The 18,446-nt window shown below is 37.3% G+C and overlaps 1 protein-coding gene across 2 annotated transcripts; it reads left to right on the top strand.

Annotated features, from left to right (window-relative positions):
* Positions 1-583: 583 nt before the first annotated feature.
* On the top strand, positions 584-16,970 carry sec63 (SEC63 homolog, protein translocation regulator). 2 transcript variants are annotated; one of them, XR_008809482.1, is made up of 21 exons: positions 584-806; positions 2,086-2,185; positions 2,929-3,043; positions 3,151-3,263; positions 3,557-3,618; positions 3,730-3,788; positions 3,922-3,972; positions 7,951-8,059; positions 8,160-8,254; positions 8,370-8,502; positions 8,806-8,898; positions 11,012-11,157; positions 11,455-11,602; positions 11,702-11,784; positions 12,133-12,192; positions 12,322-12,486; positions 13,090-13,248; positions 13,337-13,537; positions 14,102-14,206; positions 14,639-15,876; positions 15,907-16,970. XR_008809482.1 is itself a non-coding variant. In XM_056270791.1 (20 exons), the coding sequence occupies exons 1-20, from the start codon at positions 683-685 to the stop codon at positions 14,774-14,776; spliced, it is 2,259 nt and encodes a 752-aa protein (XP_056126766.1). In that variant the 5' UTR covers positions 584-682; the 3' UTR covers positions 14,777-16,970. The 2 variants fall into 2 exon arrangements, 1 of the variants encoding a protein (XP_056126766.1); XM_056270791.1 differs by having other exon boundaries at positions 14,639-16,970.
* Positions 16,971-18,446: the final 1,476 nt, after the last annotated feature.

Raw genomic sequence — 18,446 nt, 5'->3', positions numbered from 1 at the left:
TACTGGAGGAGAAAATGACGACTGAACTTCTGGGCCGGGTTTGTCAATGTTGAAATTATGCTGTTTGCAGAATCTAACAACCTACACACACATCAGTACATGATATTGCGCAGAACAGGTGGGCACGCCAACTTTTGTTTTGGGGTCCTTGGTTGAGAGTGTGAGGGTCCCAATGTCTGTAAAGGTTGTTTTTTTTCTTCATCAGTTTTTAGCAGGCTGTCATTTTGTAAATTAAACGCCAAATAAAAACTTAAAATCAGGGGTTTCAACCAAAAATATAAATGGTGTAAAACAAGTAATACTACAACGCGCACGCGTAGAACACGTACACTTCTACTTAAAAACGGCGCACAGGTTTTTCGTATTTCAGAAGAACTACGAAAGCAAGCGGCGAGGCGTGTTAAGAGTAAAATATATACATTTTTATCCTACCAACAACAATCGCAGTAATGTAAAATAAAATGCGTTTTTAAATTTTTTTATATAATCAACTTAGGCGTGCAAAGTCTTAATAAAAATAATACAAACACCGGGGTACTTTTATTTTGAAAACAATAGCTATCGTGGCAGAAAGTGCGTGGATGCTGGCTTCCCTCTCCCGCATATGTGTCTAGTCCTACAGTGAAGCGACTGATACGGCGGCAAGGCGGCAGAAAAAATTGGGGTTTAGTGCCGCTGCGAAATGGCTGGACAGCAGTTTCAGTACGACGACAGTGGCAACACTTTTTTCTATTTCCTCACGTCCTTTGTGGGACTAATAGTCATCCCAGCCACCTATTACCTCTGGCCCCGGGATCAGAATGCGGGTAAGGCCCCATATGCTAATGCACTACCAGCTAACCAGTTGCCTGATCACCCTGATTACCAGATTGCCTTTTCTGAGAAGAATATTTGATGGCATTGCTGTATTTAATAAAACGAATGCCGAGAGTAAATCTAGTAATGACACCAAGGGCTTGCCAGAATGTTAATGTGTGGCATTAGCAGCTGACCCTTATTCAAATAAACTAGACTAGGTGGGATATTTCCAGTATTTTAGAAGTGTCAGTAACGGATCCTAATGCAGATACTTATTAATAAGGCTTTTCAGGTTTCTATTTGAGCTTTGCTGCCATCACACACCAGCTACATACGTTAAATGCAGTGGTCCTCCGTTCAATAGGCTTGTTTTCGTATGTCCTCATTTGTTTACGTTGGCAAACACATTCAACTAATCTGAACATATAATATAATGCAGTGGATTTTTAAATTCTTTTCCGTCTGCAATCTGCATGGCATTCAGTGCCACTCCCACTAATTTGTAAGCATGTGTTATGAAATGTTTTTTCACCTTCTTGTGAATTGTGCTCTTTCATGAACTGCATGTGTATCTTTCATTTACATGCTGTTTACATGCAACAGATAGACATGCTATTAAGTCAAGTCAAACTTGATAAAATTCACAGCAATAAATACAGCCACAATGGCATGTAGTTTCTGCAGGCTACATAGAAGAAAACACAAAAATAAACTGACAGGTAAAAGGTACAAATTTATAATTAATTTGTAAACACATATTTAAGTGTATAAACAGTGCAAGTGTTCAGCTGTGCAAACAAGAATGAAGTGTGTAACACAAGCAACATTCAAGAAAAGCTACACTTTCTTGGTTTTTACAGCTCATTAATGCTCAGTAATTTCCTATCAGGCTGAAAACACTACAGCTTAATTTTTTGTGTGTGTGCGACTGTGCGACAGACTGCCTCTGTCTAGATATTATTAATGATGGTTTTACTGCACAAAAATCCTTGTCTTGTTCATTTCTGTTATATAACATTAACATTTTTGTACATTTTCAGGCAGCTTTTGTAATATGGCTCTCAATGTAAGAGGGCCACAAAGGGTCACATTCAGATAAAAATATCAAATGCCATGCCAAGTTTGCAAAACCCCACTAACTAACGTACCATAGCATTATTATCTGAAGCTATCAGTGTACAGAGTACTGCTTTGGTATGGGCTGTATGTTTGCATGGTGAGTGAGAATTAGATTCATTGCACAATTGTTTTTTCTTATTCTTGTCTGTTACGCAAATTAATTCACAGAGCAATTGCGGTTGAAGAGTTTACGAAGAGTTCATGGAAGATGTCTGTGGTATCGCCTTCGGCTTATGAAATCACAGCAGAGCATTGTTCCAACACTTAAGTAAGTGATTGTTTCTGTGAAAGCATTTCAGGGGAATTCATCTCATTTAGCTTGTTTTTCTGTCTTTTTGCAGTTTGTAAGCATTTAGTTTTTAACATGCATAGATTGTTATTATTGCAGTAGTTGTTTGTATATAGTGTGCACTGGGGAACATTTGCATTTGTACAACAGCATCTGTTTATGATGATGCAAAATGCTAATTTTTTTTTTTTTAATTAGCCCATTATGCATGTTAAGTATATTAAAGGATATAAAAATATATATATATATATATATTGTTTAATATATTAGCATATGATGTATTAAGTGCTTGGTATTCTGAAAACATTTTTTATTATGATTCACCATTAGGACAGCAGTTGATTTTGTAAGTTTTTGTTTATTGATATCACACTATTTGATTTGATTTCTGAAATTTCATATAGCGATCTAGATCAAATGTACTCTTCTTGTATATTGCTGTGACAACCCAGCAATGCAGCACAGTGGTCAAAACTTATGAAATTATTAATTCTTCAGCAAAATAATGGCCTCAGACACTTTTCAAAGCTCTGCACCAACTATTTAAAGCACAAAGCTTGGATCAGATGCATGGAGTATTCAGACATCCCGTCTTTCATGGTTTAAATCTGCTCTTTTGGCTATTTAGTCACCATTACATACACAGCAACTACTGTCTATTTAATTGTAAATTGTGGTTCCAAACTAAAATTCACTTTTTTTGTTGTTCTATGTCATTTTAGAAAAGCAGCCCTATTGTTTGGGTGGGCAGTATTTCTTTTCCTGGCCTATAAGGTGTCTAAATTAGATCGAGAGTACCAGGAGTATAACCCCTATGAGGTCCTCAACTTGGACGCGGTAAGGACGGCATTCTTGCTTTCTCTCTTGTTAATCTTGTTCTTTGTCATTTTAATCTCTAAACTACTTCTTCTCAAGATTAATAGATCCATTATGTTCCTCTTTAGGGGGCATCTGTTGCTGAGATTAAGAAGCAGTACAGAGTTCTGTCTCTAAAACACCATCCTGATAAAGGTGGAGATGAGGCCATGTTCATGAAGCTTGCTAAAGCTTACTCAGCGTAAGACTGCTGCCGCCACCCGTTTTATTCAAAGTTGCCTTTTAAATTTAATGTCATGTTATTTATGGCTGTGGCAACTAATTTTTCAATCTTGGTATTGCAGTGTGTTGTTTTAGCTAGCACAATACAATTCATAAAAAAGCTATTCATTAAAAATGTCATCCACTGTGCCAGAATTAAATGCTTAATCTTCTTGAAATACCCACGCTGCACCTTTCAATTACTTGTCAATATGGCACAGTATGTAATCATCAGTTTTTGAAATTGTTTTCCACACTCATACTTTCTCACAGTTTGACAAATGAGGAATCACGGAAAAACTGGGAGACATATGGCAACCCTGATGGCCCAAGAGGTGATGATTTCTTTAACTTGTTAGCTCATTGATTGATTATTTAGTGTTCCCTAAACTGAAGAAAAAACCCCCCCCTCATTTTTATCTCGATTTCATTTCACTCTTGACCAGTGACGAGTTTTGGAATCGCTCTTCCTGCGTGGATTGTTGACCAGAAAAACTCCATGCTGGTAAGTTCACACACTTTTTTTTTCTCCAGCTGTCAGTTAAGTTTTAAGCACATTTTAAGTGTCAACTAAAAATTATATAAATGCTCCAAGAGTGCAATAAATGGCAAAACCTGTTTGCTTGTGCCTTTCACAGGTGCTGCTGGTCTATGGGTTGGCTTTTATGGTCATCCTTCCTGTGGTTGTGGTAAGCTAGTCTTCTAGTGGCGATCAATAACTTAGACTTTAGATTTCATAGAAAACATGTACACTACTGTTCAAAAGTTAGAATGTGTTTGAAAGAAGTCTCTTATGTTCACCAGGACTGCATGTGTTTGATCAAAAATAAAGTACAAATAGTGATATTGTGAAATATTATTACAATTTAGAATAAGTATTTTCTATTTTAATATATTTAGGGGCCAAGCACCGAAGGTGCGGAGGCACTTATTGTAATCATTAGCGTTCTTATTTTTCTTCTTCCGACTGGGCGTCTATGGCAGCCCATAGAACCGTTTGCGGGAAAGTTGTTTTGGTTTGACATTCTGATAGAGGACAGTCCCAATATTAAATACACCAATTTTGGTGTCTCTAACTCATTGCCTCTAGCGCCACCACCTGTCCAAAGTTTCACTCAAATTATGCTAATAACTTTTGAACCTGTAAGGCCTATCAACAAAATTCTCTTTTCCTCTGATTCCTGAGCTCATGACGATTAGATCGCACCCTATGACGTCATTTTCCATCATAAAAATATGGCCGCCATTTTGAATTGTCCAAAAAACCTACTTTTGCAAACTCGTCCTAGACGGTTTGTCCGATTTTCACCAAAATTGCACCAGATCATCTCCAGGCAGTGCCGACAAAAAGTTATGGAATTCAAGACGATTCATCAAAACGTTTACGATAAACGCACAAACTAATTTTACGTTGCGCTTGCGAAAACAGACGTAAGGCTGTATCTCCGCAACGCTTAATCTTATTCAGACCAAACTTGGTACGTGTCATCACAAGCATGACCTGAGGCTACATGCTGCGTTTCGGCGCAGCGCCACCTACTGGTCCAGAGATATGAAAAATGGCTATTTTTGCTTATAACTTCTGAACAGTTTGTCCAAAAATCATAAAAGTGGTCTCGTTAGATTCAGGGCGTCATGCCGAGTCGACTGATATCCAATTTTCCCAGGTCGGCCATTTTAGCTTTCGGACATTTTGAATTATGTGCTAAAATGCTGTATTTTCTGAACGCATGAACGAATTGTTACGAAACTCGGTATGGGTCATCAGTACGATGCTCTGCAGGAGCCTGAGAAGTTTCGAAACGAAATTTATTTTTCAAATGTTTATAACTCTGGGTGTGGTTGACATATTTTCACGGGAGTCATCTCGTTGGGATCCTGAATCCTTGCCGAGTCCAAAGATACCAAATATGCTTAGGTTTTGTTTACGGTTTGTGTAGCGTTGTGATTTAGCGGTTAAAAAACATTTGCCGATATCTTCGAAACCGTTAGTCCGATCGAGACAAAACCACCGTCAGAAGTTTGGAAACATAGGTCGCTGGCTATACGCCAATGCCCAAATGCCAAAATATTGATAGTAAGGGGTAGTAAAATTCAATCAAAGTCACGTGTCAGTAATTTTTTTACATGTTTTTTCATATAAATGTCTATAACTCCGAAGCGAATTGAGATATTTTCACCAAATTTGGCACACACATGTATGGGCTCATTCTGAGGATTTTGCCTCTTGGTGGCGCTATAATAGAAAAAAACATGAAATTCCCATTGACTTCAATACAGTTTTGTGATGTAAAATGCTATACTTAACAAATGCATTGCTGTAACATTATGAAACTAAGAATTTGCCACCAACACCATCCCCTGAAGGTACTCAAAAGATTTCGAGACAGCGCCACCTGTTGGTCAAAACTAAATTTCAAAAACGCTAATAACTTTTGAAAAAATATGCTTATTGTAATGACACTGGTCTTAATAGATTCCTTGGGTCATGCCGAGAACTTATGGCGCTTTTCCACTGCATGGAACGGTTCGGTACGGCACGCTTTGGCGCTTTTCCACTGCATGGTACAGTACGGCTCGGTACGGCTCACTTATGGCGCATTTCCACTGCATGGTACAGTACGGTACGGCTCGCTTCGGCTCGCTTTAAATGGTACCTGGTCTGTTGAGGTTCCAAGCGTACCGTACCGATACTAAAATGTGACGTGAAAACACTACAGATCACTGATTGGTCAGACAGACAGAATCGTCACTATCAGCGTCATTGTATTTGCGACACGAGACACTAAACCCACTAGATTTAAATAGCCAGTAGACAACAGCCACCGCTGTAGCACCTGTTTTAAAACTACTTGCTTGACTTGCTTGAAGAAAAAAGAAAGAAAGAAAACTTCCATAAAAAAGAAATGGCTGAATCGTGGTCAGTGGACAAAGTGCAGACGTTCGTCTCGTTGGTTGCCGAGGAGCGGATAAACTACGGTCCGACTATAATCCCACCCACTTTGAAGCGGGACTATCTGCAGTGGAAAAGCAAACCGAGCTAAAGCGAGCCGCGCCGTGCCGTGCCGAGTCGTACCAAGCAGTGGTAAAGCGAAAGCGAGCCGAACCGTGCCGCGCCGAGCCGAACCGTACTGAGCCGTACCGAGCCGTACCAGCATTGGAAAAGCGCCAATAGATACCAAGTTTGATGTATTTGGACAAACTTCCTGTATGCCATCTTTATTTACTTTCAAAAACTTCTTTTTCAAACTTCTCCTAGACCATTCGTCCGATTTTCACCAAAATCGAATCATATCATCTCCAGACCATGCCGACTAAAAGTTATGGATTTCGTGACGATAGACAAAACCGTTTTCGTATACCGCAGCAGCAAAATTGAGGCATGCTGCCAAAATGACTATTACGTCTTTATCTCTGCAATGCCTTGACATTTTGACACCAAACTTTGGGTGCTTCTCAATTCTTATTTGTGCATTCTCGTTTCCTTTCCTCGCTTCCTTTCCTCGCGTCTCAGCTCCACCCCCTGCAGGATGCGAGGGAAGGCTGCAAGGAAAGAAAATGAGGACAGAGGAATCGAATGAAAGTTTTTTTTTATACTTTGGAATACTTGATCACTCGAGCGTCACTTCACTGCGTCATCAGCAGCGCTCAAAGGATCTGCCCTTATGTTGTTGAAGTTTGGTTATTTAAGAAATTAGTAATAAATAATAATAAAGCAAGATACCCTGTTGAAATATGTGAGATGTGTGGTTTATTTAAACTGCAATGGTAAAGTATAAATTAAAATGATTGTGACCGACGTGAAGGGGGAGGAGAATTTATACGTGCGTCACGTTTAGTCTGTAAAACACTTCCGCAAAGCATGCAACTGTGCATCCTCGCTCATAGCTCCTCTGGAAGCCTCCTCACTCCTCGATCCTCGCCTCCTCGCGGTGCAATTAGAGAATTGAGATGTCCTTCAAGATGGCTGAGCTCGATCGGTTTCCGGGGCATAGGATGGAGGACGGAGGATCGAGGAGACAAGGAGGGATATTGAGAAGCACCCATTGTATATGTCATTGTCACCTCACTCTGACCACATCACATCGATTTCGTAACTGCGCCACCTATTGGTCGAAAGTGATAATCCATTAAATCATCTTAAAAGTTACTGTATATATGACTTTTTAGCCATTTGCCCAAAAAATTCTCTTAAAATGTCTTTAGTTGCTCCTTGCTGCAGTAGATCTGCCACTCCCACCCATGATGGCATCTGTTGCCGCTTCTTGCGCTTGGCCCCGGTAATGGCTGCTTGCAGCTATATTTTAAAATTGTATTTATTCCTGTGATGACAAAGCTGAATTACCCCCAGTCTTCAGTGTCACATGATCTTTCAGAAATCATTCTAATATCTAATTAAGTGCTCAAGAAATATTTCTTATTATTATCAATGTTGAAACCGATGTTTAAATGACTTTACTGTTGGTTTTGATCAATTTAATGTTTCCTTGCCGAATAAAAGATATCAATTCATTAAAAAATAAAAATAAAAGAACCTTTTAAACAGTAGTGTACCTTGTTGGTTGTTTTGTACAGGCATTTTAGAAACTAGTATAGAAACCCTTTAATTGATTTCCATTGATTCATATTCTGATAAACCCTATATTAATGTGTGCATTTGTGTTTAGGGCACATGGTGGTACCGTTCCATTCGCTACAGCGGTGATCAGATCCTGATCAACACAACTCAGCTTTTTATGCACTTTATGTACAAAACACCTACAATGAACATGAAACGTAAGTGCACACCTAGAAGGACGTAAGGTCACCATTCAGAAAACTATTTTACGACATCCTTTCGTGAATTCATCTGACTGAGTCTCTCTCTGTTTGACAGGATTGGTGATGGTGTTGACAGCAGCATTTGAGTTTGATCCTCGTAGTAACAAAGAGGCCATTATAAGACCAACAGACAACATAGAAGTTCCCCAGGTAAAATGTTCAAACATTTATATGCATTTTGTGGCGAAGATTTAAGAGTGCTTGTGGATAATGATTACAATTTCATATAGTAAATATAATGCTGGGTGTTTGTTCCTTTATGCAGTTGATTCGGGAGCTGGGGAATATTAATGTTAAGAAGAAGGAGCCTCCGTTCTGCTATCCCTACAGCCTGAAGGCTCGAGTCTTATTACTTACACACCTTGCCAGGATGGATGTTTCTGAGAACATAGAGGAGGGTATGCAATGCATTCACACACACCACTCAAGTGTCAACATTTATTCCTGTAAGATAATACCAAAACCACTACCTGTCTAATACAATTCATTACATTTATGCATTTGGCAGACGGTTTTATCCAAAAGAATTCAAGCTATACATTGCAAGTATGTGTGCTCCTTGAGAATCAAACCCAAACTTGTCGTTGCTAATGCCACGCTCTGCTAGTTGAGCTACCTGACCTGTATTCATGTTGAATTATCATTGCAAATAATTTAGGGTTATTAATGTGAATTAATTAGAAGTTTTGTATCTTCTGCAGATCAAAGGTTTGTGGTGAAGAAGGGCCCTGCTTTACTACAGGAAATGATCAATGTTGGCTGTCAACTCACTATGATGGCAACCAGTAGAGGAGGTAACTTGAAAACAATATTTTCAAATATTGACCGATGGACTAAGGCTTAATGTTAATATACATATACACCTACAGTTAAAAAGTTTGGCATCAGTATGATTTTTGATTTGAAAGAAATTAATACTTTTATTCAAGAATGCATTAAATTGATTAAAATGTCAGTAAAGACTTTAAATTATATATATATATAAATCAAATAAATGCTGTTATTTTGAACTTTCTATTCATCAAAGAGCCCTGAAAGGTAAATGTATTATGGATTCCACAAAAATATCAAGCTGCACAACTTTTTTCAACATTGATGCTAATAAATGTTAGAATGATTTCTGAAGGATCATGTGACATTGAAAACTGAAGTAATGGCTGCTGAAAATTCAACTTTGCCATCACAGGAATAAATACAATTTTAAAATAAAATAAAACAGAAAATAGTTATTTTAATTTGTAATACTTCTTCACAATATAACAGTTTTTTTTTTTTTTACTGTATTTTAATCAAATAAATTTTAAAAATCTTTCTGATTCCAAACTATTGAACACTAGTTTATATTATCATACACAGGGTTTGCAAAATTTCAAAATCGCTGGTAGCCCTTCGGGTAGGCACTCTTCAGATTTCGGTAGCCCGAAATGAATTTTACTAGCCCAAATAAAAAGACAATTTTTAATGTAGAAAATTGGTTAGGAGTCAAAACATCAATCAAAAACTTTTTCAAAACACAAATATCAACAAGTGCGCAGCTCAGTTGTCTTAAAGTATGACAACTCTAAAAGTGTTAATTTTCTGATGAAATAATTCACATATTGAAGTGTAGCAATATATAATAATAATAACAATACCAGACTTTTTTGAGGCAAGTAAATGGTGCTCTAATTATTTTATGGTGTTTATAGCAGAATATATGATGGTCAAGTCACCTTTAATTATGTAGCGCTTTTTACCATACAGATTTGTTTGATTCAAAGCAGCTTTACAGTGATAGTGTGTTAGCACATGGATTCAAACATTCTTTATGGATTTATGGATTTAAGTGGAAAGGCGCAATTTATGGGTGGGACATGTCCCCACCACTTTTTCTCAGGGTCCCCTACCACTTTGTGAAACATTTTCGAGGCACGGATGTACCTAATACAAATAAATAAAACATCTCCAGTTAACTAGCAGAGCATTCATTTAGTTCGTTATTAAATAAGAGACAATCTAGTGCTAAAATGTGTTGTTTTTTAAATCAAGCTGAGTGCTCGTTGCCGCGGCTATCAGTGTCATGGAAACGATGTTCTCTTGTGGCTCGCGCACAGTCTTCACTCAGACGCGTGCTTCAATCTATCGCCGTTGCGGAGACTCTATATTCGTTCCGGTGAAATCACAAAACAAAAGGCACACAAATGTGTCCCTGCTTGATATATACTGTAACCACTGATGAACACATTCGGTTTTGATGAAAAAAAAACAAAAAAATCTATACGTGTGCGGATTAGAACCCAGAATCTCTGACACGGTTGGCAAAAGTTTAAACCACAAGACCATTAAGGCACACAAGGAAAATCGCTGATCTAATCACTGAGCTAAATCTATCTACGCTAACAATATTAGTAGATCTCATTAAAAGACTAATTAAACCCAATGTAATATTACTATTGAAATTGATTTCTAGACATTGTAATGTTATTTTTTTCTAAAATTGTTATTGTACATAGCAACATTGTAACCCCCCCCCGCCCCCCCCCCCCTGACACACACACACACACACACACACACACACACACACACACACCTGTCCCACCCACTTTTTAAAACAAACTTACGCCTCTGATCATGTGTTTCTCTTAAAACAGGCACGGAGATTCATGAGAAATTGCGCTGCGGATAAATCAGCATGATCAAAAACTTGCGTGGTCATATTTTTCCCTAAAATAACTAGTCAATAATCTGAATAAAGGGAGAAATTTGATTACACTATTTCAGATAGCCCGTCGGGGAGGCCGGTTATTTTGGTAGCACGACTGGAAAACACACTAGCTCTGGGACGTCGGGCTAGCGATTTTGCGAGCCCTGATACATGATTAAAACATGTTTTTTTTTTTTTTTTTTTGCTTGTGTTTGATTTTATAGGCCTTCGGGCCCCCAGGCTGACGTCCATAGAGAACTGCATGAAACTGTCTCAGATGGTGGTTCAAGGACTGCAGGAGGCCAAGTCTCCTCTCCTGCAGCTGCCCCATTTTGAAGAGGAGCACCTCCGATACTGTATCTCTAAAAAGGTACATCTTTCTCAAAGGCGTTGCAGCACATAAAAGAATCTATTAGGGCAATTTTGTTGTTGTTTATAGTATAACTATAAAAACTGTGGCATTTTATTTTTTTTAATCCATGCATACTAATAGTTATGGCTATGAGGGAATCTGCTACATCAGTTATAGTTGCACTTTCTAAATGTTTTGGCTGTTTTTCTTCATAACAAGTTTAATACAAACCATAGTTACATACCCCCACTTAAACTATTGTTACTATGCAAAAAACTATGGTTTCCAAATATCGTTCCCCTCTCTTATTCTCAGTATAAGGTGCGGACGTTGCAGGATCTGGTCAGTCTGAGAGACTCTGACAGGAGAAACATGCTGAGATTCCTTGGGGATGAGAAGTATGATGAGGTCATGGCAGTCCTCGGGAGCTTCCCCTATATCAACATGGAAACTAAACTTCAAGGTGTGTTTGTTAGTCAGCGTTTGTACACTCTTACATTCAATAAAAACAATATGTGTGATTTAAAGGCTTTAACTTTGTGTATGTTTCATCACTCTACAGTATTGGACGATGAAGATAGCAATAACATCACAGCAGGATCCATTGTCACAGTTACGGTTACCTTGACAAGGAAGAGAATGTCTGTAAGTAGTATATTTACAAGAATATCTCATGGGCCACCATTCCTCATCCAGATGTTTACTTGAAAAGGGGTAGTATTACTCAACTATAGTGGTTGATTTGTTTATGTATATATTATGGGCATTGATTATGGTCATGGAATGGCCATTGGTACACACATTGCAGTTGCAGCAGGCATCCACAAGAAGTCAATGCTGAGCTTGTTTTTTGTTTTAGTTTTTTTTGGTTAAGAATTCATTTCAGCAAGACAATCATATTTGACCAAAAACAGGCGTTATTGATATCTATATTGAATTCTTTACGCACAACAACATTGTAAATTTGTACGCTAAATTTGTATTTGTGTTTAGGAGATGTTCGAGAAAGAGGAGAATGCACCTCTACCTACAGAGGAAGCTAATACAGAGGAGGTAGTCATGCTTTTAAGTTACACATTAATCAAACACAAAATTATAATGATTTAAAAATGCAATTTGCATCTTGCTATTTGCTCATTATCATGTTTGAACGTTTTAAAATGATTAATTTGTCATTTGCAGCAAGGTGATGCCAAAAACAAAACAAAAGTTTGGCAAAATAAGAATAAAGGAGCTAAAAAAGCTGCCAAGTCCAAAAAGAAGAAACTGACTAAGAAGAAACCAGTCACCCAACAGCAAGCAAAAGGAGACAAGGCCAAACAGGCCAATGGCAATGTGGCAGGAAATGTAAGGAACCTAGAACTTTGTATATATTCAGTGGTACATTTTTTTTTCTTTTGATAAAAATGACCTTCAATTTTACCGTAAAAAGATTGAGGTCAGTACGTTTTCGTTAATACTTTTATTAATCAAGGATAGATTAAATTGATGCATGAAAGTGACAGTAAAACCTTTATAGTGGTACAAAATATTTCTATTTTGAACAAATGCTGTTTTTTTTAACTTTCCATTCATCAAAGAATTCTGAAAAACTGATTTTAACATTGATAATAATAAATGCTTCTTGAGCGCCAAATCAGCATATTAGAATGATTTCTGAAGTACCATGTGACATTGAAAACTAGAGTAATGTCTGCTTTGTCATTACAGAAATAAATTAAATTTGAAAACATATTAAAATAGAAAACTGCTTTTCTTAAATCAAACAAATGCAGCCTTGGTGAGCATAAGAGACTTCTTTAAAAAAAATAATGATGTTGCCATCCCCAAAATTGGTAGTGTAATATATGTCATATTCATTTTAGTCAGTTTTATTTTGATGCACATTTTCTGATATTATTGACAGCAACAACAAATCTTTCACTCCATTGCATATGTTTTTGTTCACAGGAAGTTGCTGCATCAAAAGAGGAAGAGGACGATCTCTCTGATAAAGGCAGTGAATCCGACGAAGCAGAGGGAAATAAGGACTCACCCAGCGAGAGAGATGAGGAGAGTGACAAGCAGAGTGACACTGAGATGGACGAGATTGCCGGAGATGATGAGGAGGTGTGTGTCAAATCTCTTGGATGAGTGACTGCTGATGGTAGTTATTGCAGTGCAGATTATTCCATAACCAGCACGTCTTTTTCTATAGGAATGGGAGGCCCTACAACAGAGCATTCAGCGTCGTGAAAGGGCGCTATTGGAGACCAAGTCTAAGGTCACACACCCTGTCTACAGCCTGTACTTTCCTGAGGAGAAACAGGAGTGGTGGTGGCTCTACATCGCAGATAGGAAGGAGCAGACACTGGTGTCTATGCCCAATCATGTGTGCACACTCAAAGACACTGAGGAGGTGAGGCCACAACCATCTTTCTGTGCTCTATCATACCTTTTTGTTGAGAAAAGTTGAAAGAGGTAAAAGAAAGGATGACATTGTGTTGCTCATTGTTTTGATGGTCTTGGAATTTTAGTATATCCAGGTTTTCTTTCTTCTTTTTTTCATTTAGAACTGGAATAATAACAAAAACAAATCACTAAAATTAATTACAATATGGTGTGCTGTTATTATAATATAGTAAAATGGAAGAATAATAGAATGAGTGAGTGTTTTGCTGTGTGTGTGTGACTGGCTGAATGGTGCTAGCTTCAGAGTCTCCTGCGCTGCAGTTTTCCCCATAGCCTGTTGCCAGGCAACCTCCACACTGCAGTCTCTGTCTGGTTACAGGACAGCCAGATGCCTGTCATAATTCTGTCTGACATATACTGAGTGCTTCCTCTCTGTGAGGAGCATGAGAATGCAAGGATGTAAACAAAAGGGTCATAAATCTGCCCATATTTCCCAATTACTCCTCCGTATTAGATTGTGCTGAGTTGTGTAAAGTGACCAATGATTATGTAAACTTCCTGTTTGCCTCAGGTTGAACTGAAATTCCCCGCTCCATCCAAAACCGGAAACTATCAATATTCTGTGATTCTCAGATCAGATTCATTCATGGGATTAGATCAGGTCAAGCCACTCAAGGTCAGTTTTTTTTTTTTCATTCTCTCTTTGCAAATGCTCTTTCTTATTTGTTAAATTATTTTTTATTAAATATTTGTTTAAATATTTTATGCAAAAATATACACAATCAACTTTAAATCAACGCTGGGGTTTATTTAAATTTAAATCAACGCTGGGGTTGATTTAAATTTTGTACTTTAAGTTTCATTTTTAAGGTTATTATTATTTTTTTTTTTAATAAGTCACTTATCCTCTCCAAAGCTGCATTCATTTGATAAAAAAATACAGTAAAACAGTAATATTGCCAAACATATTACAATTGTTTTCTATTTTAATATATTTTTAATGTAATTGTGTGATGGCAAAGCTGGATTTTCAGCAGCCATTACTCCAGTTAATCAATGTTAATTTATTTACTAGAAACTTTGTGGTCATAATTTTATTTCGTTTTAGCTGGAGGTTCACGAGGCGAAGGCCATGTTGGATAACCACCCACAGTGGGATATCCCAGAAACTGAGGAAGAAGAGGATGACCCAGAGGACAGTGATGGCATTGAGGAGTCTGAGGAAGACGAAGAAGACAACGACTAAACCAGTCATTTCATGCAAACTTGAGCACAGCTCATACACCCATGTGCCCACTCATGCGTGCACGCACACACACACACACACACACACACACACACACACACACACACACACACACACACACACACACACACGCTCCCACACACCCACATAGCCCCAGACCGTTGCCATCTTCTGGGCCGCCACACACCGGAGGCAAACAGGAGACAAGGACGTTGACGCCCCCTCTTCCTGTTTAAAACCCTCATGAATCGCAAATCTGTCTGAACCGTTTATTTTGCCAATCAAAACAAGACTTAAGGAACTGTTGGTTATCTTTCCCTGCGTTCATCCAGTCGTTATCGGTGGGATGTCTCAGTGGTTATGTGTGGGGTCCAGCTGTGTTTCATATTCCTCTCCACTTGACGAAAAACATGTCTGACCAACCAATGCGTCGGAAAAAATAAAAACCAGAGTACCGCTGAAAAATCACACACCTCATGACTGTCATTTTTCAATGTCATGTCCGTTTATGCTTCAAGGGTGTTTTCTACCTTATCATTTTGTAGTTTATTAGATATCAAATTTACCAGGTGTTTCCACTTTTACGAGGCTGTGTGAAGTGTAATCTGGAGTGAGCACAAGGACTTGTTACGCTCGGAGCTGCTTGAGCGAGAGTTATGGGCGAAGGAGCCGCACCGCTGTGGGTTGCACCTCAAATTGTCTCCATTGTCCTGAAGTGTGGAAATTCAATACATTTATAAATCTCACCTATCTTAACTACTTCCAGCTTCTCATCACGAGCACAGGTTGTCTCAGCCTCACAAAAATGACTGCAGACATTCCACAGCCAGGTCTACTGTTTAGTCCTGATTTAACCTTTAATGTTGCTTTACCTATAACTATTGTTCCGCTGTTTCACAAATAAGCGGGTAGATATCAGACTGATTTCTTGCCACTGTGTACTAACATGGCCTCATTTTTTTTTTAAACTTCCTCTAGGACAATTCAAGTTTTTGAATATTGAAATGTGAATTTTTTTCCCCTTATATATTTATCCCACTGACTTTTTGAACTGGAAACAGAAAATTCCCCACTGTTACTGACTGCAGTTGTTACAAAGAGTCCGTGTTTCTAGCGTGAATGTACACAAGTACAGGTCTTTTCCCATCAATCTGTTGGCCATAGGGCTTTGAAAGACAGGTGGGTGGAATTAAAACCAAAATAAATGATCAAATGACATATAGGACTTTTGGCTTCCCATAGATCTGTATTCCTCAGTTATTGATAGTTTAGCTTGATTTTGTTTTAATTTTTTTATATATATATTGTTTTACATTCCACTCTCATCAAATATGAATGCCTTATTCAATGTATACAATTTGTAGTGGCCACAAATATTGGAAATGGTTTGTGATGCAAAAACACCAATATAAGTGATGGGAATAATCGAGGGTCAGTGTTTATTTCTGTAAAGTGTGGAGGGATGGCAACAGGGCTTAAAATTAAGAGTAGATTTTTTTGGATATGATTATTTTCGTTCCATTTAAATGTTATTTTGCACCAGTGGAAGGTCTGACAGCGTATTGGAAGTGCTGATTTAGTGGTTGTGAAAATACTAGTCTGGTCTTTTTATTTATCAATCAGTGGGAGAGGTGACTGATATGAAATTATTTGAAATGTAGAAATGCGTATGAATGATAATCTCCATTTATTGTTAAAAAAATGTTATCATGAATTTATGACAGGAAATTGGATTTTCTTGTTTGTTCCCAATAACTAATGTATGTATTTTATAGTTACATTTGGAAAATTGCCAACATCCGTAGAAAATTATTTGACTTATTTCCCCTCGCGTTCATTAGCATAAACACAATGTAATCTTTATTGACATAAAGAAAGTGTCATGTTCTGGCTGCATGTAACTCACACATTCACAACCAATTTTATAAAATAATAAAGGTTTTACAGATAAATAGACATTTTAGTATTATAGCTCCAAAAAAGATTGTAGCTTCAGAATTCATGCTGTGACTGAAGCACACAGATTATGAGAAATTTCTCCGCATACACAGAGAAACTCACCGGCCAGAAAAAGGGGTGAATTGCCTAGTAAACAGTATCTGCCACTTTTGTTTACAAGAAAACTGTCATTGTAAATGGAAAATATATATTATTTGTATTTAAATAATTTCAAATAAAATAACTTTTTAAATGATTTTCTTTTTGATTACACATGATTGAACACAGCTTTGAGATGTTCTCTGAATCTGCATCATTCTTTGATAAATACATGGTTTTATAGACTAGAAGAGTTTACTAGATTGAGCTTTATTTGTCTGAAGGTATGGGGCACTTTGGATATTTTTTTCTTCTTAATTTTCCATGACATTTTCATAAACATTTTGAAGAAATAATTGCTAATGATTTGTTGAATATTATACAAAAGAGAATGAAAGTTACTTTAAAGTGCTACAAATCCTTCTGGTGAGCTGAGACTGGTCTGTGAAGTCTAAACATCAGCATCCCTTTTATTCTCAAACACCCAGTTTCTGCAACTTCTGAGGCTCATATATAATGGGTTTGGCTACACACTGTCAAATTTGCAATTTGGACTTTGAATTTAATTATTTGAATTGAACGAGAAACAAATGCTCTTAAATGTTTAGATTTTTTTTAATGTTAAAAGCAATCACAATTTACAATGTAATTTTTTAAACAGTAGGCCTATATTCCTAAATAATCTATACTCATCGACATTTTCGCGTTTCTATAAATATGTTTGCCGTTAGAAGGAATTTAATGTATTAAACCAATAAGTCAGTCAAGTGTGCAGGTGAAAGTCAAAACTTCACGCGCTGACACGTCAACGTGTTATTAGGCTATTGTTTATTTTAAAAACTAATGTGGACAAAATTCGCTCTATAGATAGGCAATAACTATATTCGCGCCATGCTTTAGATATTTAAACGGATTTCCGTAATAATATAGGGTCTGTGAGTAGCTATGCTCATAAATGTGCCGTATTTTCCTAATTTTTACCACGTAACACTATGACTGCCATGCTTAGGTGTATTTCTGCAGTGCGAAACCAACATCAGTTTTCGTCCTATGACCTTGAGTGGCTTCCCGAACAGGTTGCGATACATATTCAACACCCAAATCCAATATGATTTTTTCTCCCCCCCCCCTTCTGATTTTAAATAGCTTTGAGTAGGCTAAATGACCACAAAGAACAGTGACATACATTTTCTAAACAAACTGATAAATAAACTTAATGCATGAAACAACAATATTTTTTTTTATTCTGTGCAAGAATAATAATAATAATAAACATATCTCAACACCAAATCATTTGAGTTCTTAAACACAGGCCTATATTAATGATTTTACATTAGCTGTTCAGCTGAATGCGGGCATGAAGGGGTTGTAAGAGACGACTGTTGGTAAATTGAGCTTACTGTAATTTTAAATACAATTTGCAGTTAACTTATTTAAAAAGAGCTATGTTCTAGACTATTTATGTAGGCCTATTTAAAAAAAAACAACAACAACGAAACTGATCATGTATTTATAGCGAGTTTGTGCAGTGGGCTTTTAGGACAGTTGTCGATGCAACACATTTTAATAAAATTACACCGATTCTGGTGTATTTTCTTCATTATGAGTCAGTTGACAATATTAAAACAACTGT

Source organism: Rhinichthys klamathensis, unplaced genomic scaffold (genome assembly GCF_029890125.1).
Source record: "Rhinichthys klamathensis goyatoka isolate OS25496 unplaced genomic scaffold, OSU_Roscu_1.1 h1tg000308l_1, whole genome shotgun sequence".
In the NCBI taxonomy this organism is placed as follows: Eukaryota; Metazoa; Chordata; class Actinopteri; order Cypriniformes; family Leuciscidae; genus Rhinichthys; species Rhinichthys klamathensis.
The sequence above is the reverse complement of the archived record's forward strand: the minus strand, read 5'-3'. Positions and strand labels throughout refer to the sequence as shown.